This window comes from Plodia interpunctella, chromosome 1, assembly GCF_027563975.2.
Source record: "Plodia interpunctella isolate USDA-ARS_2022_Savannah chromosome 1, ilPloInte3.2, whole genome shotgun sequence".
Lineage (NCBI taxonomy): Eukaryota > Metazoa > Arthropoda > Insecta > Lepidoptera > Pyralidae > Plodia > Plodia interpunctella.
The window spans coordinates 9,569,803-9,591,083 of record NC_071294.1 but is presented as its reverse complement, the minus strand read 5'-3'; the positions used below and the strand labels follow the sequence as shown (position 1 = coordinate 9,591,083).

General features: G+C 35.7%; 1 protein-coding gene across 1 annotated transcript; it reads left to right on the top strand.

Annotated features, from left to right (window-relative positions):
• The first annotated feature begins 547 nt into the window (after positions 1–547).
• Positions 548–9,484, top strand: LOC128670978 (uncharacterized). The gene is made up of 13 exons (XM_053747037.1): positions 548–1,015; positions 1,095–1,247; positions 1,329–1,414; positions 1,593–1,700; positions 2,178–2,324; positions 2,440–2,502; positions 2,595–2,710; positions 3,206–3,366; positions 5,281–5,438; positions 5,703–5,849; positions 6,385–6,517; positions 6,894–7,062; positions 7,629–9,484. Exons 1-13 carry the CDS (start codon positions 847–849, stop codon positions 8,014–8,016), a joined length of 1,998 nt encoding a protein of 665 aa, XP_053603012.1. The 5' UTR covers positions 548–846; the 3' UTR covers positions 8,017–9,484.
• Positions 9,485–21,281: the final 11,797 nt, after the last annotated feature.

The window sequence follows — 21,281 nt, the reverse complement described above, 5'->3', positions numbered from 1 at the left end:
GCTAAATTTAATGATTCTAGATCAACGAGAAGTACCCTGTGTTTTGTTTTAGTTTCCTGCGATATCAGAAAATTTTCTACATAAATGGTCATATCATTGATCATGTCATCATCATTAAGTTTCATTTTTACACAACATACTATATAAAACTATAGTCTTATAAAAACATACCTATTATCCTTTTCTTTTCCCCATTTTGTAGTTATTGTTATGTATCGTGCAACACTACATACGAATTAACCATAGACACTGTGGCGTATGAAGTTTGAAGTTTTTGAAGTATGTTTATTGTTGAAAGCAAGTTTTAGTTTTGTTTTATTTTGATATGAATAAATAATAATAAAAAATATATACAATGTTTTTTTGTAATAGATATGTGTTGTACTACAGCCACCTTTATTTAAATAACTGTATTAACTCGTAAAATCAATTTAAAATTAGCTACCTACCTTTATAAATAACCATTTAATGTCAACGTCAATAATAATGTCTATGTCTTGTTTTTTTAGCATGAACAGTTAAATAAACTACACAATGTTTAATTTTTTGCCTTTAAAATGCTATTGGAAACTCATTCCTGCCAGTTGCATTACTTGCATTGCGTTTTGCATGGCATGTTCTACTCCATTCAACTCCTGCACTTCCAAAGAAAAATTACCGACGCGACGCGGCGACGCTTCTTTCCTCCCCTCTCCCTGTTTTGTCAATGTCATTGTAAAGTCATTTGATAATTCGACATTGCAACGTATTTTGGTTTTGAATTTGTGTTGTGATTGAAAGTTGCATTTTTTCGTTTCTTTCTTTCATTATTTCGTCTCTGATCATTTGAATTTCATATGAAATGCCATGACTGACGTCGAAGAAATCATTGACTACATAAAGTCTCTTAAAAAAGGCTTCGACAAGGAATTATTCCAGTGTAAGATCGATGAACTGGCCTATGTAGTTGATACCACTGGGTTGGATTACGATGACTTCCACACTCTGTTCAGACTGTGGCTTAACTTGTCTATACGTGAGTAATGTTTCTTCATAGATTTAAATTATTCTGCATTGTTGAACAGAAGTTTTACCTATTTACATCCTTATTTCAGCAATAACAAAATGGGTGGGTTTAGGCGCTTGTTTGGTGCCGCCAGATATAGTGGAGGAGCGCACGGTGGAATATGCATTCCGGTGGTTGCTTGCCAACAATGGGAACCAGACAAGTTTTTCAAGAGTAGGTTTCGTTCTTGATTGGTTGACAGGTGAGTAATGATTAATCATTGAAAAAATTGTGGTTTCCTAAATACCAATATTTATATACCTAATGTTATATTCATTTTCAGCTGCAATGGACAGTGAATGTGTTGACATGCCTGCATTAGATTCAGGATATGAATTGTTCTATACCATGCTCACTTATGAAGTTTTGGTAAGTTAGACAAAGTTGTCCATGGAGTTTACCATATATTGAAAATTATTTTTTATTTAATTTCCCATCGCATACAGAGTATACATTAAAGTATCAATAAAGTTACTAAATTTTTCATCTAACTATATATTTTGGTACTTTATGTATGAATACTAATATTGGTTTGTGAAATTTTTAGACTGTTCATGCTATGAAACTGGTGTACACTTTGACTAAACCTGTTGATGTCACTAGATTGAGAGTGCTTGAGCTCCTTGATTATGCTAAAAAGAGGGAGTCCAAAAAGGTAAATATTTGTTTTTAATTTTGGGGAGAAAACAATATATATGATGTTTTAAGTTTGCAGTGTTCTCATAATTATTTTATGTGGTAAATTTCTGTAATACAAGTAATTTTAGCTTTTCATGTCTATGTTGATAAAACAGAATTGAATTACAAGTCCTAGTAACATATTTAGTATAGGAAGACATAATATTTTTTTATTTAAAATTTATTGCACAATTTCACAATAAATGAACTTAATGTCATAAGATAAGGTATACTCTGCAAGTCAAACCTTAGGACCAAACAGAAAAAATGGCAAAAAAAGTGTTGCTATAAAAATTACAATAAGAGAAGAACTAACATAAGTAGGTGCAAATTATAACTACAGATACAGTAGACAAACTAAGGTTGTGAAACACAAAAGCCGCATTCAGCTGTATGTAAACTCAAAATACATCAATAAATAAATAAATATACTAAAGTATGAATAATTTTCCAGAATCTACTCAGACAACTGCAAGTCTTATTGGGCTTGTTCAAATCTTACAAGCCGGAGTGTGTGCCCGAGGATGTGCCTGCCATTTCCATTCACACTGCTTTCAAAAAGATCAATTTGAATCTGCTTGCTAGATTCAAGAGAAATCAGGTATTAAATTAACTTGTTTTTTCATTTTTATTACATTTATAATATTTGAATTAATCAATATTCTACAGGATTCATTATTTGTTACATCATTTTATAGTTACAATTTCTGTTCCAGGAAAAAAGAAATCACTTTACCAAAGAAATACATCATTTATCATGGATTAATCCATTGAATTCTGTAAGTGTTCTTTATTTAATTCTTGTCAGACAACCTATAAATCTGGGTTTGTGAAAATGTACAACATAATATTTGAATGTTTGTGTCACCAGGATCGAGGCAGAAACAAGAAAGCTGAACCATTAGTGCCTAATATGGAGTTCCCCAATCTAGGCTCCAGGCAGTATGCAGACAAAGAACCACAGAAGAACTACCTTGACTTCTCAGAGTAAGTACACATTCAGCAATACATCTGTGAATGTAAATGCTGGAAACATGCAAAGATGACAGACATTATATATTTTTTAAAATTTAATAGATTATTTTTTAATTCGTCAAATCATATACTTTTTACAATTTAATTTGCAATGTAACTATGTCACTATGTTATATTTGGGTGGATTCTTGCAACTCAATTATGAAGCAGATATCTTCAACTGAATCGGTTGAAATTTTGTACACTCCTTTAGATGACAATGCATTATTATGATAAACATGACCTGATGGTGTACCTTTGACAGGCACCCAGACTGGTAACTCCTCAACGGTTTACTGCACAGACATTATTTTGTCACACATTAAATGCAATAAGATATCCCTGACAATGATAAAAGCTAGTGTCAAAAATGACATTTTTGTGAAAAACTTTTCCAATGACAAATACAAAAAAGTGTATGTTACATATTTGTTAATGTATAATAATCGTGTTTGATGCGTGGTGTAGGCCGGTGTCGCTGCTGCAGTACAGCGTGCAGCGCCCGCTGTCGCGGCCGGCGCGGCTGCGCGCGCTGCTGCTGGCGCCCGCCGGCCTCGCGCTGCTGGCGCTGGCGCCCGACGCCGACCACGCCTTCCTCTCTCACGACCTTCAGCATTTACTCACCACCTGTAAGTCCTACAACCATGACCTATACCAGATTTTAAGTTAAGACCTTTCGCTATATAACTGTACCAAGTCTAAACCACATAAAATTCCAGATTCAGATTCAGATTCATTTATTGCAATGTCACAAGTGGAAATGTTAGGTGTTACATAGATAATAAGTAAGTACAGGTGACGCCCTGCAAGGGCACAGCAAACATTGGGGCAGCTAGATGCCATTTACTTAAATATTTAACATTGTTAATTGTCATGCATTAAATGATTAAAATTATTAAATTATTAAAAATGATTAAAATTAATAAAATGATTAAAATTAATAAAATGAAGGGGAGTCGAAGGTATCACTGATCGATTTGATCTTCAAAGAACTCTGCGATACTGTAATAGCATTTATCCAAAAGAAAAACCTTGAGATGGTAAGTAAATATGTGTGGTTTTTTAATATTTTTTATTTCATTTGGAATGTGGTTAAATATTTTTATTGCCATATGATGAGGACTAGATCCAATTAATGCCATATTAGTAACTGGAATTAATAATTTATTTAAATACCGATTGTTTCTTCTGTTGTGATTATCCCTATTAGTATATAATTCACTGTGTTTCCGTACAAATTTGCAGATTTCTAAAATGTAAATAGATGTCAGCGTTAATATTTTATGTTTTTTAAAGTATGGCCGGCAAGATGTCATTTCGTCTATATTTGTAAGAATTTGTATACATTTTTTTTGCAAAACAAATATGTCATTTATGTCACAGCAGTTTCCCCACATGACTATCCCATATGACAATCTTGATTGCGCGTATGCATAGTATGCTGCAAGCGAAGTCTTAAAGTCGGTTACACGTTTTAAGTGGTTTAATGCATATATAAAAGATGATAACTTATTTTTTAATGTTCTTATATGGGGTTTCCAAGTCATATTAGTGTCTAAATCTATTCCTAGTAGTGTAGCTATGTCAACAAATTTTAATTTAGAATTATTAAATTCATATGTCATTTTTAACGCAGTTTTTTGTGAAGGTTTGAATTGTATTATTTTTGTTTTATTTAATTTTTTCCATCGAGTAGTTTTTGCGTTATGCGCGAACAAACATACAGACGGACAGACACACAGATAGCGCAGTAACAACGTAGTAATTGTATGAAGTTTCGACGTATGTCAACACATGTCAGTGTCAAAACTTATAGCCTGCTCGATACCGCTTGCTTCCGGCAAAGACGTTTATTGGAAAGTGAGCTTTAAAACATCCTTTGTAGACATACTTTACATTGACAGGACTAGAGCTGTCAGAGCGTCTGCTAATTTGTTTATGTATTTCTTTTATTTCATTATAATTTTGTTTGTTTGTACCCTTATTGTACAAAGAGCACATGTTATAAGTGCATACATAATAAGAAGGTAAGTGTATAATGCGGGACTTATCCTATGTTTACTAATCCTTATTATTATCTAGCGCCCGTGTCGGCTTCGCTCGGGTAAAAACAATAAATTATGTACAACATTTGACGACCTCGATGGCGCAGTGGTTCTTGTGGTCAGTTTTTGCTACTGGACCGAGAGGTCCCGGGTTCGATCCCCGGTCGGGTCATGATGGAAAATGATCTTTTTCTGATTGGCCCGGGTCTTGGATGTTTATCTATATATGTATTTGTTATAAAATATAGTATAGTTGAATTAGTATCCCATAACACAAGTCTCGAACTTACTTTGGGGCTATCTCAAACTGTGTGATTTGTCCTAATATATTTGTTATTTATTATTATTATTAATGTACACGTAAACCCTCCTTAAGAATCACTCTATCTAATGTTGAAAACCTCATAAAAATCCGTGCAGTAATTTCTAAGTTTATCGACGACAGACAGACGCGGCAAAGGACTTTGTTATAATATCTAAGGATATTTTTTCTGTCAGGTTTCCTGGACGGCTCCCCTCACAGCTACGCAGAGAAGCAAGACCTGTTGCGTCGCCTGTCCACACTCCAGCACACTCTCCTCCAAGGGTTGCCCGTCATCACTCGCTTCTTAGCTCAGTATCTACCGCTTTGGAACGAAAAAGACTACTTTTCTGAGGTTTGTATGGTCATTTTAACTATAGCTATTTGAAAACATTATTTTGAATTACGGAAATTTTATTTGATCTCATATGATGCGAGGAATACATAGTTTTGACAGCTGATAGACAACAATAGCAAAAAGGTTGACGTCAGGCAGAAGGCTAGTTGTTAACTCAAACAAAACCATGTAAAAAGAGGACTTAAAGCATGAGGCTTTCTCAATGTGTCTATTTTTTACATTGATCCTGGATATTAACTTTAAAATAATGTTTTCTTATAGATATTGGATCTAGCGGTATGGCTGAGCGTGGAGAGTCCAGAACAAATCTCGTGTATTGTGACGTCACTGTCTCGTATCTACCACCGAGCGCAGCCGATGGAGCAGTGTGCTATTTTATCTGCACTTACCAACATGTACTCCAATATGGTAAGACAAATAGTCATAACTAAGTCCATACTTCCATAAAGTCATAAATAATATTATAAATGCGAAGTCTGTTTTTATCTGTCTTGTCTATTTGTTATCTTTCACGGTTAAACCGCTTGGCCAATTTTGTTAAAATATGGTATGCATATAGTTAAAGACCATTCAAACATAAGCTACTAATCAATCCCTAAATGACTATCATGGGGGGTGAAACTTTGTATAATTGTATAAAAATCATGTCTGTTCCGCCTTCGCAGAGAAATTCACGAGGGCGAAGTCGCGGGCAAAAGCTAGTAAACAAAATTATACCAGTTAATAAAAAAAAATATTGTGACCTAGTTAAAATTGTATGCATTATTTCGAAAAACATGTCATAATGATGTACCTATTAAGGAACTCCAGAATGGTTTAACAATCGTATATTAAGTTTTTTTTTTATATCACGACAAACAAAAACTTCAATCGTTTTGACGTCAATAAATGATGTATATCATCCTAAATTGAATAAAGAATTTTGAATTTGAATTTGTTTTAGGCATATGCTAGCGTGAGGAGTCGCCAACATTTCATGAGCATGAAGCAGTCAGAAGAGAACTATGGTCTCGTGCTGCCCAGCGTGGCTGGCAGCGTCAGCGAACTCTGTAACAAGGCGTTACAAGTCAGTCCCGGTGAGTCTCACATTTTAAGAGTTGTGGCGTGTAATACCATAATAAAAGTCTATGTTCCTATTCGTCTCTTGTACGTTTCGTCTATCTTTGTGCCAAATTTCAATCCGAAATCGGTCCGAATTCAATCCAATAGATTTCGGATTAGTTTTTTGAAACATTTTTTTTTCTTTTTATAATATAATTATATTTAAACTTTATTCAAGTTATACAAAAGGTGAATAATGCTAAAAGCATTATCTAACACTAAACCATTGGCTCATAGAGATAATGCTATGTGAATGCAAAAAAATAAAAATAAGTCTTTATCATTTGTACTTAGTAAGTATAGATGGGTGTAGTAGTATGGATATAGTTATAATAATTTATATTCTCCAAGATGACATGCGCGTAGTGTACACGACGTCAAGGACAGCGGAGCGGATGGCGATGTCGGAAGTGATCAACAGTGTCGGCGTGGGCGCGCTGCCGCGGCTGCTGCCGCTGGCGGCGCCGCTGCTGGCGCCCTCCGCCGCGCTGATCGACAAGGCGGCCGCGCTCATGATGCTGTGAGTTATATTCTCTCTCTCTCTCCGTCTCTCTCTCTCTAATTCATATTCTCTCTCCGTCTCTCTCTCTCTCTCTAATTCATATCATTTATTCAAAAAGTAGACCTTCAAACAGGCACTATTTCACATAAAACTAACACATTTCCTAATTACTGCTGCTGAAAAGATATTCATTTAAGTGTTGCCAAACGGGTTTTCCATTATTCTTTCTTATATATTTTGAAAAATAGTATAACAAAACATACAACAATTATACAAAAGACATGTTATAATTGTGAAACGATAAAATTACGAAATAAAGTATTTGGTGAAATGGGTTTGGATAATGTTGGCGTCATTTTTCATTTTCGCGGCCACTAACCAAGTAATGATTTTTGGAAAGAGCATATCAAAGGATATAAACTTTATTATGTCCATTGGATACAAAATAACCTGAAGGTAAATACCAATGTGGTATACTGATTGGATATTATATGGATTAAACGTAAACAGACAACTCACAACTTAAAATGTATTTATACTCAGTGTTTTCCATCAAAATCTAACATCACCTTTATTTCACGCAGGTACAAGAAAATCTTCACAATAATGAAGTCGTCAAACAAGATCCGCAAAGACGAACAGTACGTCGAACAGATTCAGACTCTAAAGAGTTACACTTGCGACCTAATCAGTTGTCTCTACAGCGAGGAAGCGCTGAGCAGTCGGCAGAACGGTCTTATATTTACGAAGCTACCCCCACTCCTCGTCGACAAACTCAGCAGTATGTTACCTGATGCGGACGCAAAGTTCAGCATTCGGAATCACATCGCCTTCGCGCCGTACACATACATGCAACTTCAAGCGATAGATCACAGGGACGCCGACAATAAATTGTGGTTCGATGCAGTAGTGGAGCAGGAGTTTGCGAACTTAGCGGTGTTTTTGAAGAAAGCGGTGCCTGAGTTGCGATAATTTTCTATTTTATTTATCGCTATAAATAATGTGCTTTTGTTAGATTTTTTTGAGGTAAAATAATCTGGCGGCGCCATTCTTGATGTGTCAAGATGGTAATTATTATATTTTCAATGTGAAAAATTTGAATTCGGAATTTTTTTGAAAATTTTGTTTTGATATTAACAAATGGATCGTTGATCGTAGATTAGAATTTTTAATTAATTGAAAAGGAATAACAGATGGCCAAATTGTTTTCAAGAGCTGAGAACAATTTCATGCGGGTCCACTTACAATTCATGCACCTTTTGTAACTGTGGCTTTTCCATTATTGGAATACATATTGCGTCCTTATTTGGTGCAGTGCTTTGTGGAACAAAAGATATAAAGGTCTTTTAACGAAACAAGAAGTACAAAACTTAAAGTAATATTACGAGTATTCAAAGCCAAATACCAACGTTTATTTCCCGTGTGAAGGAACACTTTCAAAAAAACAAATGAGTGATTTGAAAGTGCCTGAGTATTTCTAAGAATAGATTAACGATTACTTATGTTATATTTTTCGATAAATAGGTGTTACAAAAGTTACGATTTCTTTGAGTTTGATACACACTATCGGTGAACTCCACAGATATATAGTAACATATATTGTGGTGAACTCAGACAAATGACGACCGAATATACATTACGTAGTTTGTACTCTTTTTACCAGCAATGTACGTCGAAACCGCTATAGATCGACGAACTGTTTGCTAACATTTGATTTCGGCAATAGTGGGTGGCCGGCATGATGTTTTGTAATCTCGACTGAAGCATTTAATTTTACAGTTAGATCCAAGTACTCGTTGATAGCGTAAGATGGCGCTTAGTAAAATTAATATAAGTAGTTCATAATGCCGTCTACACACTATCAATGAATTCAGACAGGTGCCGACGCGAATGGACGAATATATCGTAGGTTGTATGAGAGCATTTATTTACTGCAAGGAAAAACGAGAAATATCAACTCCGCCAAAGTTGGACAAACTGTTTCTGTGTATAGCAGGCATAATCCTGATGCTGACGTGAATGCATGAACATTGCGTAGTTCTTATGGGTGCTTTTCTTTGTCACAATGAAAAATGTATGCATGCATACATTCTGCAGAATTCCCTAAGTTCGGCGAACTTGTCCGCGATAGTGTAGAGCCGGCATAATATAAACTGGTATGATTAAAAGTACAAACCATAAACTATATCTTTGGAAAATCCTACATGTCTCTATTAACTTTTTCTAAATATAATTGAGTACCAGACATTTAAAATTATTGAGTACCAATATTTTAAATATTGCTAATTTTAATGGTAATTACATATTTTTTAGTTTATCTTTTACTATTTAAGTTATTATAAGACAAATCATGAATAGGTACATTTAATCTTAATTGTTTTGTCGAACATTTGATTATTCTGCCATTTATATCAATAAACTGAATGAAAGTTATTCTGCAGTTTTTTTGTTTCAATTTCTTTGTTTCCAATTATTAATCCTACCTAATAATAAATAAATTATTATTATTGGTTACGATCACCTAACTAATAATCCTGACGACCAAATCACTACATAGTTTCTAAGCTTTTTTCTTTTAAATCAAGCAATGGATTTTTATGCAGTTTTAATTGTTCCCGAAGGTTTATACATCCATAACTGATCTAGTAGTTAGAAGTGTTATTACCAGCTAAATTCAAAATTCATAACTTTTTAAAAATATAACTACTAAAAATTATTTAAAACACTTATCCTTTTGTATCTAATTAAACTTGCCCCGACGGCCGCCAGTTTGCTTCAACTTATGCGCCGGGGATATAAGGTATTTAAATTGGAGTGTAAAAGGCCCATATCTATCACGCAAATTTGTCACTTAGTAGGCGGGATGCAATTTAATTTTAATACATAACAACTAAATATTCCCGAGAAATTAAACTTTAAATTACCTCCTGCCTACTAAGTGACAAATTAGCGTGATAGATATGCGCCTAATTCAATTGCGAGCAAAACTCTGTCTGTTTTCGCGGAAAATCTCCCTTTTAGGGCTGTGTTTTTAAAGGCGAGGACGGTTGAATAAAAAAAATATTTGGGCACCCTTAATTTCTGTGAAATTGATTAAATTATGCCCCCGTCGAGCTGCCCATCTCCGGGTAAAACAAGAAATCAAAACAGCCGGAGTACTCGGTACCCCATTAATTACTTCTTAAAAAGTTGCGATCCCCGGGCGTTCGTCGGATTAATACAATATCATAATGTATAATGTATCGCGTTGTAGGTACTCCGCTGATCTGCCTGCTCGGCCCCACATAGGGTGTCTATCTATTATTCACATAATATTAAAACTTAACTCTTATACACTAAACATGGTATTTTATAATAAATAATTAATGGATTATTATAGGTACTGTATGCCGCTCGAATATGCTAATACTTAAAATATCAAACTTGGAATATAAAGACTTTTTTAACCTATTTTCGAGTCATACTTTTATAGATAAAAATTTGATTGCTCATGGAGACATGAGCAATCAAATGAGAGATCATTTAGTACTGGCGAAGGCGAGACGTTGAGAAAAAGTATTGTATTAACCTATAGGTTAGTAGGTTATAGATATATAGTAGTAGGCTAAAAGAGTCAGTTGAATAAATCTGTTGAAACATTATTTCATCAACCACAATCAACAAGTTCATTTTCGTCTACATTAAGGGTAATTTTTATTGAAAGTCTATTATCCATCCAATGAGCATAGATAGGTATCTAGGTGGGTATGTATGTTATGTGCATTAAGCAGATTAAGCCTAGCAGATACTACCCTACCTAGCACTCTCAATCACTTACGTAGGTTCCTAGTGAGTTACTTTTCCATTTCCTCTTGTTACCAGCGCTCATTTATTTTTCGTGGTCCGCTCGCTGGCATAAATTATGGACACCGTGGCTGAAGTCTGCGTCGCGGGGTGGAGTGGGGAGTGGGAGGGGGTCTCGCCCCCGGCTCAATGAGAAATGTTTCAGAGCCTTTTGTCCCTTATGCCCCTTTTTGCGAGAGACATCTTCAAGGATACTGTGTTAATCGGCCTCGGCTATACTTTTTGCGTTCCGGCTGAGTAGAAAAAACTGTTTTTCCGGAAGTCGCGGCGTGACATTCGTTTTTGGCTGCTTCTGTTGACCGGAAATGGGTATAATGACGTTGAAGGCTGAACTTCGCTATTTTTTGTTGACAATGCGTATTTGCGATCATTAATTCCTATTTACTCAGGTACGCTCACGCTTTCTAATATAGATACGAGACTACGAGTAGGAGTAGGTATTTCCATTTGGGATCATTTCATTGGAACTCAAGTGGGAAGCCCGATAACATTTATTTCTTTTTAATAAACAATATTTCCTTTGATACGCCTAAATTTGCTTTATTATATGCGTACCTACTTAGCTATTTTTGCTTTCTGGTCTCATCGCTGCAATAATTGTTAACTTTCCCTGGTATTGATTTTTGGTGAATATTATGATACCATCGAAATTTTAATCGACAATTTCAAGACATGGCTACTTACAAAACATCCAGTTATTATACCCGGCCGTTCGCGTGAGATTCAAAACGGCATGGCGCATTCTCACGGCCGGGGTTTGCGGGCAAAAATATGCGCAACTGGTAACAATTGATAGGGGAGGCCGGGGGCCGTAGCTCAAACTCCGAGAACCCTTTCATTATAAATTAAAGATGGAAACAGATGCGACCCCGCGCCACATAACATTTGACAATCACAAGTTTTTGTGCCAATTTTCAACAACAAGCTAAAATTATTAATTATGTTTATTTCTTTTAGTTGATCTACGGTACTAATAAAATAACTTTTCATCATCGTGTTACTGAATTATGTGCCTATATAAATATAATTCTCACTAGTCCAGTAGTAGAGCGTGATTTTTATTAGAATTGGTTACACCTACATAAGAATATTTCGTTAGGGACATTTGACAATCAAAGTTTTTGTGCCAATTTTCAACAACAAGCTAAAATTATTAATTATGTTTATTTTTTTTAGTTGATCTACGGTACTAATAAAATAACTTTTCATCATCGTGTTACTGAATTATGTGCCTATATAAATATAATTCTCACTAGTCCAGTAGTAGAGTGTGATTTTTATTAGAATTTGTTACACCTACATAAGAATATTTCGTTAGGGACATGGTTTTATAGACTTCCATAACTTTTTAGAACTTGTGTGCAAAATATGTCAGTTAATGGGTTTTAAAAATTGGAGAACTTGAATAATATCAAAACCCAATTATTTTCCACTACTGGACTGTACAAACAGTATACAAAATTTATATATACTATAAATTTCAATATTTTCATTTATGCGTATTCGTGCAAATATATTTTTCGGTAGCCTTAATAACATATATAATAATATGCAATTTTTCCGTACCTACCGAATAGTATTATAGAGCAGAGCAGGAGAAAATTACGAGATTTTTGTTTTAAAAAGGATTTTTTTTTCAAGTGAAAAAAGTGTATTTAATTTTACACACTCTAGATATTTTGTGGTTCGGGCCCCACTTACTTTTTATCCCTACTAAAATGGAGAGTTGTTTCGCTCGGAGGTAACTATTGCTCCTATTCTCGCCAATAAAAGTTAGGGTGGTTCTTATTTGCATAATATTTTTGGTTTTTAGCACTCGAGGTCTGTAGGTAAGGAGTGGTGGATTGGAAGTTAGAGGTCCTTTATTACGCTTAGTTTCATTGTGGGTAAAGTTGGATATTCGGGCCCATCATTTGGTTTATTGTCGTGAATTACCATCTCCGTCGACTCATTTTGTTTTTATTGAGGTTGAAGCGACATTTTTTTGGACTGTCCTTTAATTTGGCGACTTATTTTAGCTTGCTTGATCTGCATACAAATTATATAGTACATGTTACAATTGTACAATGCTGACATAAATTAGTTATGCATTTGATAATTTATTGAATTATTATTCTAATATGTCAAAAAATAAAGAAATATAAAGTAATTCAATGATTAAGAGATTCAATGATAACGTTGTCTTATTATGATTTATTCGTGAATATTACCTATTTATTTTAATATATAATCACGTCTTCAAAAAATCTCTTGACTAGAACGTATATCCAGATAGGATATACGTTCAGGATGATTATTCTATTTGCTAACCTATCCAGGATAGTTACCCACTAGGTTTTGTTTAAGTTAGTATCTAAACACAGAACTAAATTGTGTTATTGTTAACATTGCACGAATATATCTACTAATCTTAATTGATCAGGGAGTCTGAGGAAATTAAACGGATGTACCGTTTAATTTCCTCAGACTCCCTGATCAATGTATTCCAGACATACGTAAGCTTGCCAGAATTTACTTGTGTTTAACTCGTCATAACTATTCACAGTTATGAGCTCATTTATAAAGTAATTTCTCCAACTATAACTCCCCTCGCTCAAGTCGCGACTCGCGCCATATTTACGCAGTTTCCCCGACCGTTATGAGAGAGTTGGATTGCTTCTGATGAGTTTGCCTTAGCGTACACATGACTGACCTTGACTCACAACCGCCCACCCTCAGAAAAACAAATAAATTAACGAAGAAACAAAATTATTTATTAAAAAATATAAGACGTAGATATCCTAGATATCTAAGTCAAATGTTAATCGACCTTATTCCCTACACAAAGTATTTGTTTTAATTTTGTCATCCAAACAAGTTGCGAAGCATTTCTCAGAAGATGAATCCAGACTACATAATAGCTATTTAAACATCGTGCATGTTTCCAAATGTCAAAGCCCTTCTAAACCTCGGAGATCTGCAAACACGGGCGTTGAATCGTGTTACTGTAGAAAGCTTGCCCGGCTGCTGTCTGTACCCAAATCGATAAAATTCGGGCCCGCGCCCCCGTGCGTCGCCATGGCAACGCGCCCCGGGCGCTCACCACCCCACCGCATCTCCGAGAACACCGATGTTGACTTAGACGGATAGGGTAAGAGGCTTATTAATGGCTTTATGTTACTTTTGCGTCACTTACGCGAAAGGTCGTCAAAACCCTTAAATTTTCATTTTTATATTTTTATATTTACTCTCTATTAATATAACGTTTGTTTGTTCAGAAAGAATCTAGGTATACTTTTATTATTCTACATGTAAGGTCGCTGAAAGAAAAGTGGGAAACGAGGCGGGTTTGTAAATAATCGCGAACTGTTTTCTCGCTTTGTACGTGGCACCCGCCATCTTAGTAGACCGCGTGACGCCATTTCAAATTGTGTAATCGGCGAGTCGTCAGGATTGCTTTCATCTCTAAATCATACTTATCAGGCTTCGAGCCCTTAATTTGATTTTGAGGGATTTTACCATTCGCATATATATTTTATTCGTATCAATTTGATATTTAACTGATTTGATATTTTTATTTTAACATCGAACTGCCGTGTTGGGTGGTCTTTGACCAAATAATCGACCAACATTTACAAAAAATGTATTTTGAGCGAATCCTTCTTGCCCTTCTCAAAAAGCCGTCAAGCTCGAAATATAATCGAAGTTCGATTTTACAATTAATTAAAAGCAAAAATGTGCATGAAAAGTTTTTTTTTTTACTGAGAGTCGTTCGGTACCGGAGATAATATAAACGTTTTTCTAATGACTTGTTTATATAAAATTCTAAATTTGAAATAAGTACTAATACTATAATTTATTACAAAAACATATACCTATGCTCATACAAAATAATTCGTGAACCAAATGTGCGAGACCTTTAGATATCCCACGTAACATCGCCATTATTTATCATGCAATGAGTCTGAGTAATGTCGTATCAGTAGGTGATGTGGGTCGTCATCTCCCTCGGCTTGCGTGCGTGCTCCCTGCATCCCGGACCACCTAGACCGGGAGCATCGGGAGTTAGTCCAGGGAGGGCGCAAACTTTGCCCTGTCCGTAAAACTGTTTGCCCAGAGCGAGCTTAAATATTTCTTTGTGGATCGGGATTACTTAGCGATGAATAAGTAAATTACATTTGAAGTGAAAGCGATTTTACGTATTCCACGCAGCTTGTTTGCCGTATTGTGGATGAAGCCTTATGAATTTCCACTCAAAGGCGCGCGTCGAACTCAATACGGAAGCTTGAGATAAGTTCTTATTAATATTCTCGGGGCGTAGACTTAGTTCTTTTGTCTTTTGCCGTTGGAATAAAATACGGGGCATGAGTACAGAAGGATCACTTGTGAATGTAACAAGACATTTCCAAATTCAATTGTGCAGACACGATTACGATACTTCACGATTTATATGTATGTTGTGACCCTTACGACATTCTTTGGTAGTAGCACTCCCTATACCTACTTAGAAAGCTAATTTCTCGCTCTTACCTATGTCTTAGAATAAAACAAAACATTAATTATAAAACGTTTATTAAATTTACAATACGTACGTTTATAAATTACAAAATACTTTCATCAAGCGACTCTAATTCTAATCCCCGTCTTTCGGGTTTGTTCTTCTGATTTTAATTGGTTACTGTGTCGATTAGTTGCTTGATAACATGAAGATTGAATCCACTCATGTTAGAACAATTCAGTAGCTTATGTAGTCAAATATGTACGTTCCGTATTCTGCATCATACAACAGCAAGCAATAAAGGCAGGGCAGAGACGCTCGCTAGCTGCAGTTATACAGGTTCCGCCAACGCTTCGTGCTTTATATGCTTTATTTTGTGCTCCTTTGCAGCCTTCTTTATGGCTGGAGCTAACACTAACAAGGTTTTTAATTATTTCCTTTATGCCACTTCGTACGTAACAGGAACGCTTTGTTTTCTTCTAAGTTTCGTTTTAGCTTTGTATGTATTCTATTTTAAAATTATTTAAGATTAGAACTAAATAATGCCGTCGATCTGCGTATTTTCATATACATATTCACTCACTATATCCCAGCTTTTTGAAGATTGTTGAAATAACCTATAATTCAGCTCAGGTGATGATACCAAATGTTATCAAAATTAATTTTGCTGTTACGCATCGCAAGGTGTAACAGAAGGAGAATAACATTTTTTTTAAATTTATTAATATTTTATAGCCAAGCATAGGTATTCCAGAAGGTGGATAACGTCGTAGAGGAAGACCAAGGAAGAGATGACACGAATATCATTGCCGATGTGGAAAGAGATCAGTGGAAGCAACTGAGGAATACTTTTGCGTACAACTTCTTACTTCCAACTTCAAGAACTATTTTCCGCAGTTAGGCCCTTCTGTGTGCGGAGTCTGAGTTTAAATACATTTGCGTACGAATGGGAACCTATTTATGTTTAAAAAAATGAAAGATTAAATTATTCAATGTGTAAGTCTTTAAACGAGGTGGTAACCGCACCAAATCCCTACGAAACATGTGAATATTAACGAACCGCATCTGAAGCGAGGGGATTTATGTAGATACTTAAAACAAATCAGCATTCACGCGTTTATATCCTTGAATCATTGTTTTAACATTTTTATTCAGCCACGAACGTAAAAACGATCGTAAAATCTTGCTGGGGTGTAGGGAGCCGGGGCGAGCAATCATGAGGCTTGTTGGTGATTTATGGGATCCGCAGCCTCCGTCGGAAGATGATACGGGATCCGACAGTTGTAGTTTATCGTGTTTTCAACCTGTTTGAACTGCTTTCACCTGAGTGTTTTGTGTGTCGGATTTATTTTTTTGTTCTTATTTCAAATGATAAAAAAAAACAATTGCGGCTTTGCGGTTAATAAGCAGTACAGCTAAAACCACATGTTTAACTAAGAATACAACCGTAATACCGTACTTACTATTGTAGGTTTTTTTGTAGTTTAGAATAGTTTTTCAATATATAAATAGATTATTAGAAATAAAATACTTTGTTTATGTTACCCATATGGTTTATGTGTTTGAAAAACTTTTGTATCTTGAAATAATAATCGCAAGTACTTCACGATAAAACAAAAATATAAATTATTTGTTGTTTAAAGTTTTTTCACACGTAGCTCTACCAAGCTCATTATATCTCTACTGAGAAGGGTACGGGGGTTTTAGTAGAGATTGACATTGGTGTGGCGCATCGCTGCCCTAATCTCGCGGAGCTGAGAATGATAAATCATGGATAAATCTCTGTTTCTCAGCTGATCTTTGTTAACCTGCGCAAATGGGGGCAGTAATATGTGCGCGAACTGTTGACACAGAAATTCTGAGCCTATTTTGATTTCAAATCATAGACAGAAAATAAGTTGAAAATATATTTAAATATGGGAAAAAGCCTGTCTTTCATTGTATAATGATTCGGTATGTTATTTTTGTTTGTATACAATAAAGTATACAAGCAAATTATTATACAAATTTTGAAATGGAACAACTTTCTAGTTTGTGAACTGCTGCCTCTCCACTCTATTCATTCTCATTCCATGTATCCCTGTCTCTATCCATCCATCCCTTTCCATCCATCTTTTATCCAAATGTCTAAGTTCATCCGACCATCTCGTCCTAGGCCTGTTGTAATATAAAAAAAATAAATTATTTCTTAACACAAAAGAATGACTACAATTACCACACACACAATAACAACGGCTTGATAGTGAAACAAAATAATGTTCTTTTTATTTGTCTTATATGGCAGAAATATTTGTGTTTCCGCGACGCCTGTCTTCCAGAGCTCAACCCCAATATTACGGCAAATAGATAAAAACTGACAACACGCCACAGTCGAAGGGAAACCTGTCACCACCTGCGAATAGGCTTCCGAAGGACGACGCCTATATTGGATTTGAGATATTGCTTCACAAATCACGAAAATATATTATTATATATATATATATATATATATTTAGATACGTTAAAACATACACTCCATCAAGTTTTGTTATTGGAAAAGTTTTTTGTATAATTTGATTTTCATTTTCTGCACTAAAGCTATCTTGTCTTATCCTGAAATTCTCACGAAAGCCAAATCGAGGGGTGTAAGTTAATATATAATTAATCAATGTATTTGTAAAACGTAACAGTAGGTAAATACATTTGTTATAAAATAACGACAAATTCCTCTGTCTTTAAAAAAATCTTTATAAAAAAGCTATAACGTCTCTATTACGGAAATTCTTTGATATAAACTATTAGTCTGCATGTGTGCGGTGCGTGGCGAAGATGCGCTTCTGTTTGCACAAGCCCAAAGAAAATATTGCCACCTCACTTACCTGTGCAAATATTCGCGTAGCTATTGTGCTACGAGCTACGACGGTGCTACGATGCTACGACGAACGACGTCTACGAGCTCTATGGCCTTTGTGTGAATTCTTGAGAAGGTGTCTAGTCCATGTTCTTGCTATATTTTTGATATTCATGTTAAATTTCCGCCTTTGATTGTGATTTGGTAGAAACATCGATATTTATTGTAACAGTAAAAATGTAAAAACTCATTCACGATGTAATTTTATGTGGTGAATACAAAAAAATATTTTTTTCCAGCATTTGTTTTTATAATTGCGTGCTGGTCCAAATATATCAGCCAAACTAATAACAAAAAGTAATCTTCATTTTGTAAACTTAAAACTAAGTTTTAGGAGCAAAATTGATAAGTATTCATCATCATAATCACTTGAAGAATATTTTAAAATGTAAGAAGGAATTTTGTAAGTCATTCAAATGTTCTCGGGGAGTGGCTGTACTTCGCCCCAGCGGCTCACTGGGCCAGGCAAAGCTCTTCCTACAGGATAATGTTAAATCAACTTTATCGAATATTGGATATAGTTTCTAGAATAACACAGGTAACGAGACACAGATTGATAATTACCTTAAATCCTTACATATTATAAAACAAAGTCCTCTGCCGCATCTGTCAGTCTATCTGTTCACGATAAACTCAAAAACTACTGCACAGATTTTCATGCGGTTTTCACCAATGCGGTTCCTGAGCAAGGTTTAGGTGTATAGTTTTTACCCGAGCGAAGCCGGGACGAGCCGCTAGTAATTTATATAGATGTAATAAAATGAATATTTTTTTATATTTTTTTAAGATATAAGGTAAATATTCAGTAAAGTTTACGGCGAAGGTAGCCAGGTCATCACGTTTTATCTGCCCGTCGGCTTCAAGCCTCATTGCACGCTGTAATGGGCCGTGAGGTCTGTAACTGGTGCCTCCATTACTGTGGTTAAGCACTTACTTGGACGGTTATATTTCATAAGGACAAGAGTAGGGGAGAAAAAGATCTTCGGGTTTTTTGTGGGTTCATTTAATACTTGAGCCTTTAGATTTGATGATATGGCCTTTTATTAAAGCCAGTCAGCGTTCATCAACTTTTGTCTAAACATATTCTCTCCCTCTCTAATATTTTCGTTCCATCGTTCCCGGTTTCATTCGGTTTAAGATATTAGTAAAATGAACTTATTTTTAAGATTTCATTGTGATATGACGACGAGCCGCCTGCCTGACGTCAATCCTCTTTGGAATTGCTATAGTTGCCACTCAGCTGTCAAATTATTTTATCCCTTAATTGGCTCGTACGATATCCACAAGAGTGTGATGGTGTGGTTATATGTCACCGGGGGATCCACGCGCTATGAACATTTTGATATTTTACACACCTAATTACATATTATTATTTTAAAATCGCATTCTAGATAACGTTATTGTTATTGAAAATACTAAAATAATTAATGCCTCAAACCTACATCACATCCTTTTAGTCAATGTTATGTTTAATGGTACAAATATGTAATTCAATAAACGAGTCCCTGCAGCGAAAATAAATTCAGTAACAACCTATCGTGAAATAAAATCTCTTTCCCGGAACAAAGGAAGCGTAGCTCGGAGCTAAACCCTGTACCAGACGAGACGAGACGAATCGATACTCGAACGTTATTAAAATAAAGCACACAGCTTTTAATAAACCATCCCGGCCGAATAATAATAATGATTTTTCAGAGCTAGCATTATCGATTTGGCGGCCCGGGAACAGGGAGCTAGCTCAACTAAATATATAGGTATCAGAACATCTCTAGTCAAATATTAACTCAATATAGAGCATGCACGCGCGGGGAGGGCCGGGCCGGATGTAACCATAGGCAACTGGGAGCCTGACGTTTGCATCCAGCCGCGGGCGCCCACCACCCCCCTGCGGCCCATTTTCGCTATAAACCCAATATGAATACGGCCCGAAATTGCGTGTTAAGAACGTATTTGTAGAATTGCATCACCTCTACCACCTGGCTCTCCCGGGAGGCTGTTTGCCGCTCGCCTTTGCTTTGTAGCGGCTAGGCGAGTGCACACGACAGCGTTGACGTGTAGTAATTACTTCGGAAGTACACACATTCGATATGTACTCATTCCATATATCAATTTCGAATGGGTATGCTATTATCGCCCTTCAAGCGGAAATAATACTGATGATTATGGCGTGTTCATCGTAGCAAATAGGTAGAGCGTTTGTGGTTGCCTGTATATCGGTAGTCGTGTATGGGACGGATTCAATATCGGACTCGTTAATTAATGTTACCTTTGTGACGGCTCGCGGTGGACAGACAAATAGACAGGGATGGAGTCCTAATTAAGGGATTTCGGAAAAGCCGATGGAAAGAATTTCTCTGGCGCACAAAGAGCTCTCGTAATGGAAACTAAAATTAGATTTGGGGTGACGTTTCAATGTGCAGCTTAAAAGATAAAATAATGTAGGTGTATTAAAATGGTCCGAATTTCCGAATTTGTTGGGTTGAAGTAGATTAAAGTCACAATGTTCGCTGAAGCGTCTGCGAATGATATTTATACCGTTAAACTGGAACGAGTCGCTCACCTCCTGGACAAAGTAGTAGGTGGTGAATACTATTAGTTTCTGCATATGCTCCGATGTCTTTGTCTAGGTAACAAATAGCTGCTGTCTGAATTGTTGACTTTGAATTAACATGTCTATGAGGTCTCAAACAAATGATCAGTGATATTGTCACTCACCAACACCTCGCTACAGGTTGCCTGGAGATGTGAAGGGAGCAGAAATATGTGGTCAAAGTGTGGTATAGGTCTACATACATACAGATACAAATCCAGAGGTCGGTCGCTGCTTTATGACATGACATATCATCGGCGAACTGTAGGTAGTGTTCCACAATATTTCACAGACGCTGAGAACACAAAATGACGAGACAATGGAAAACTTTCCGGGAAAAAAATGTAATTTTACGTATACCTGTATTACACGAGTAACATCGCAAAAACTTGTCGAACATTTTTGTAAAATTATGTATATTTAGGTATAAGAAATAA

Excerpts from the sequence above, each read along its gene's own strand:
- LOC128670978 (XM_053747037.1), top strand. The coding sequence starts at position 847 with ATGACTGACGTCGAAGAAATCATTGACTACATAAAGTCTCTTAAAAAA. Across the intron at positions 1,415-1,592 it reads TGCTCACTTATGAAGTTTTG|ACTGTTCATGCTATGAAACT; the intron begins GTAAGTTAGACA and ends TGAAATTTTTAG. Across the intron at positions 3,367-5,280 it reads TCAGCATTTACTCACCACCT|GTTTCCTGGACGGCTCCCCT; the intron begins GTAAGTCCTACA and ends TTTTTCTGTCAG.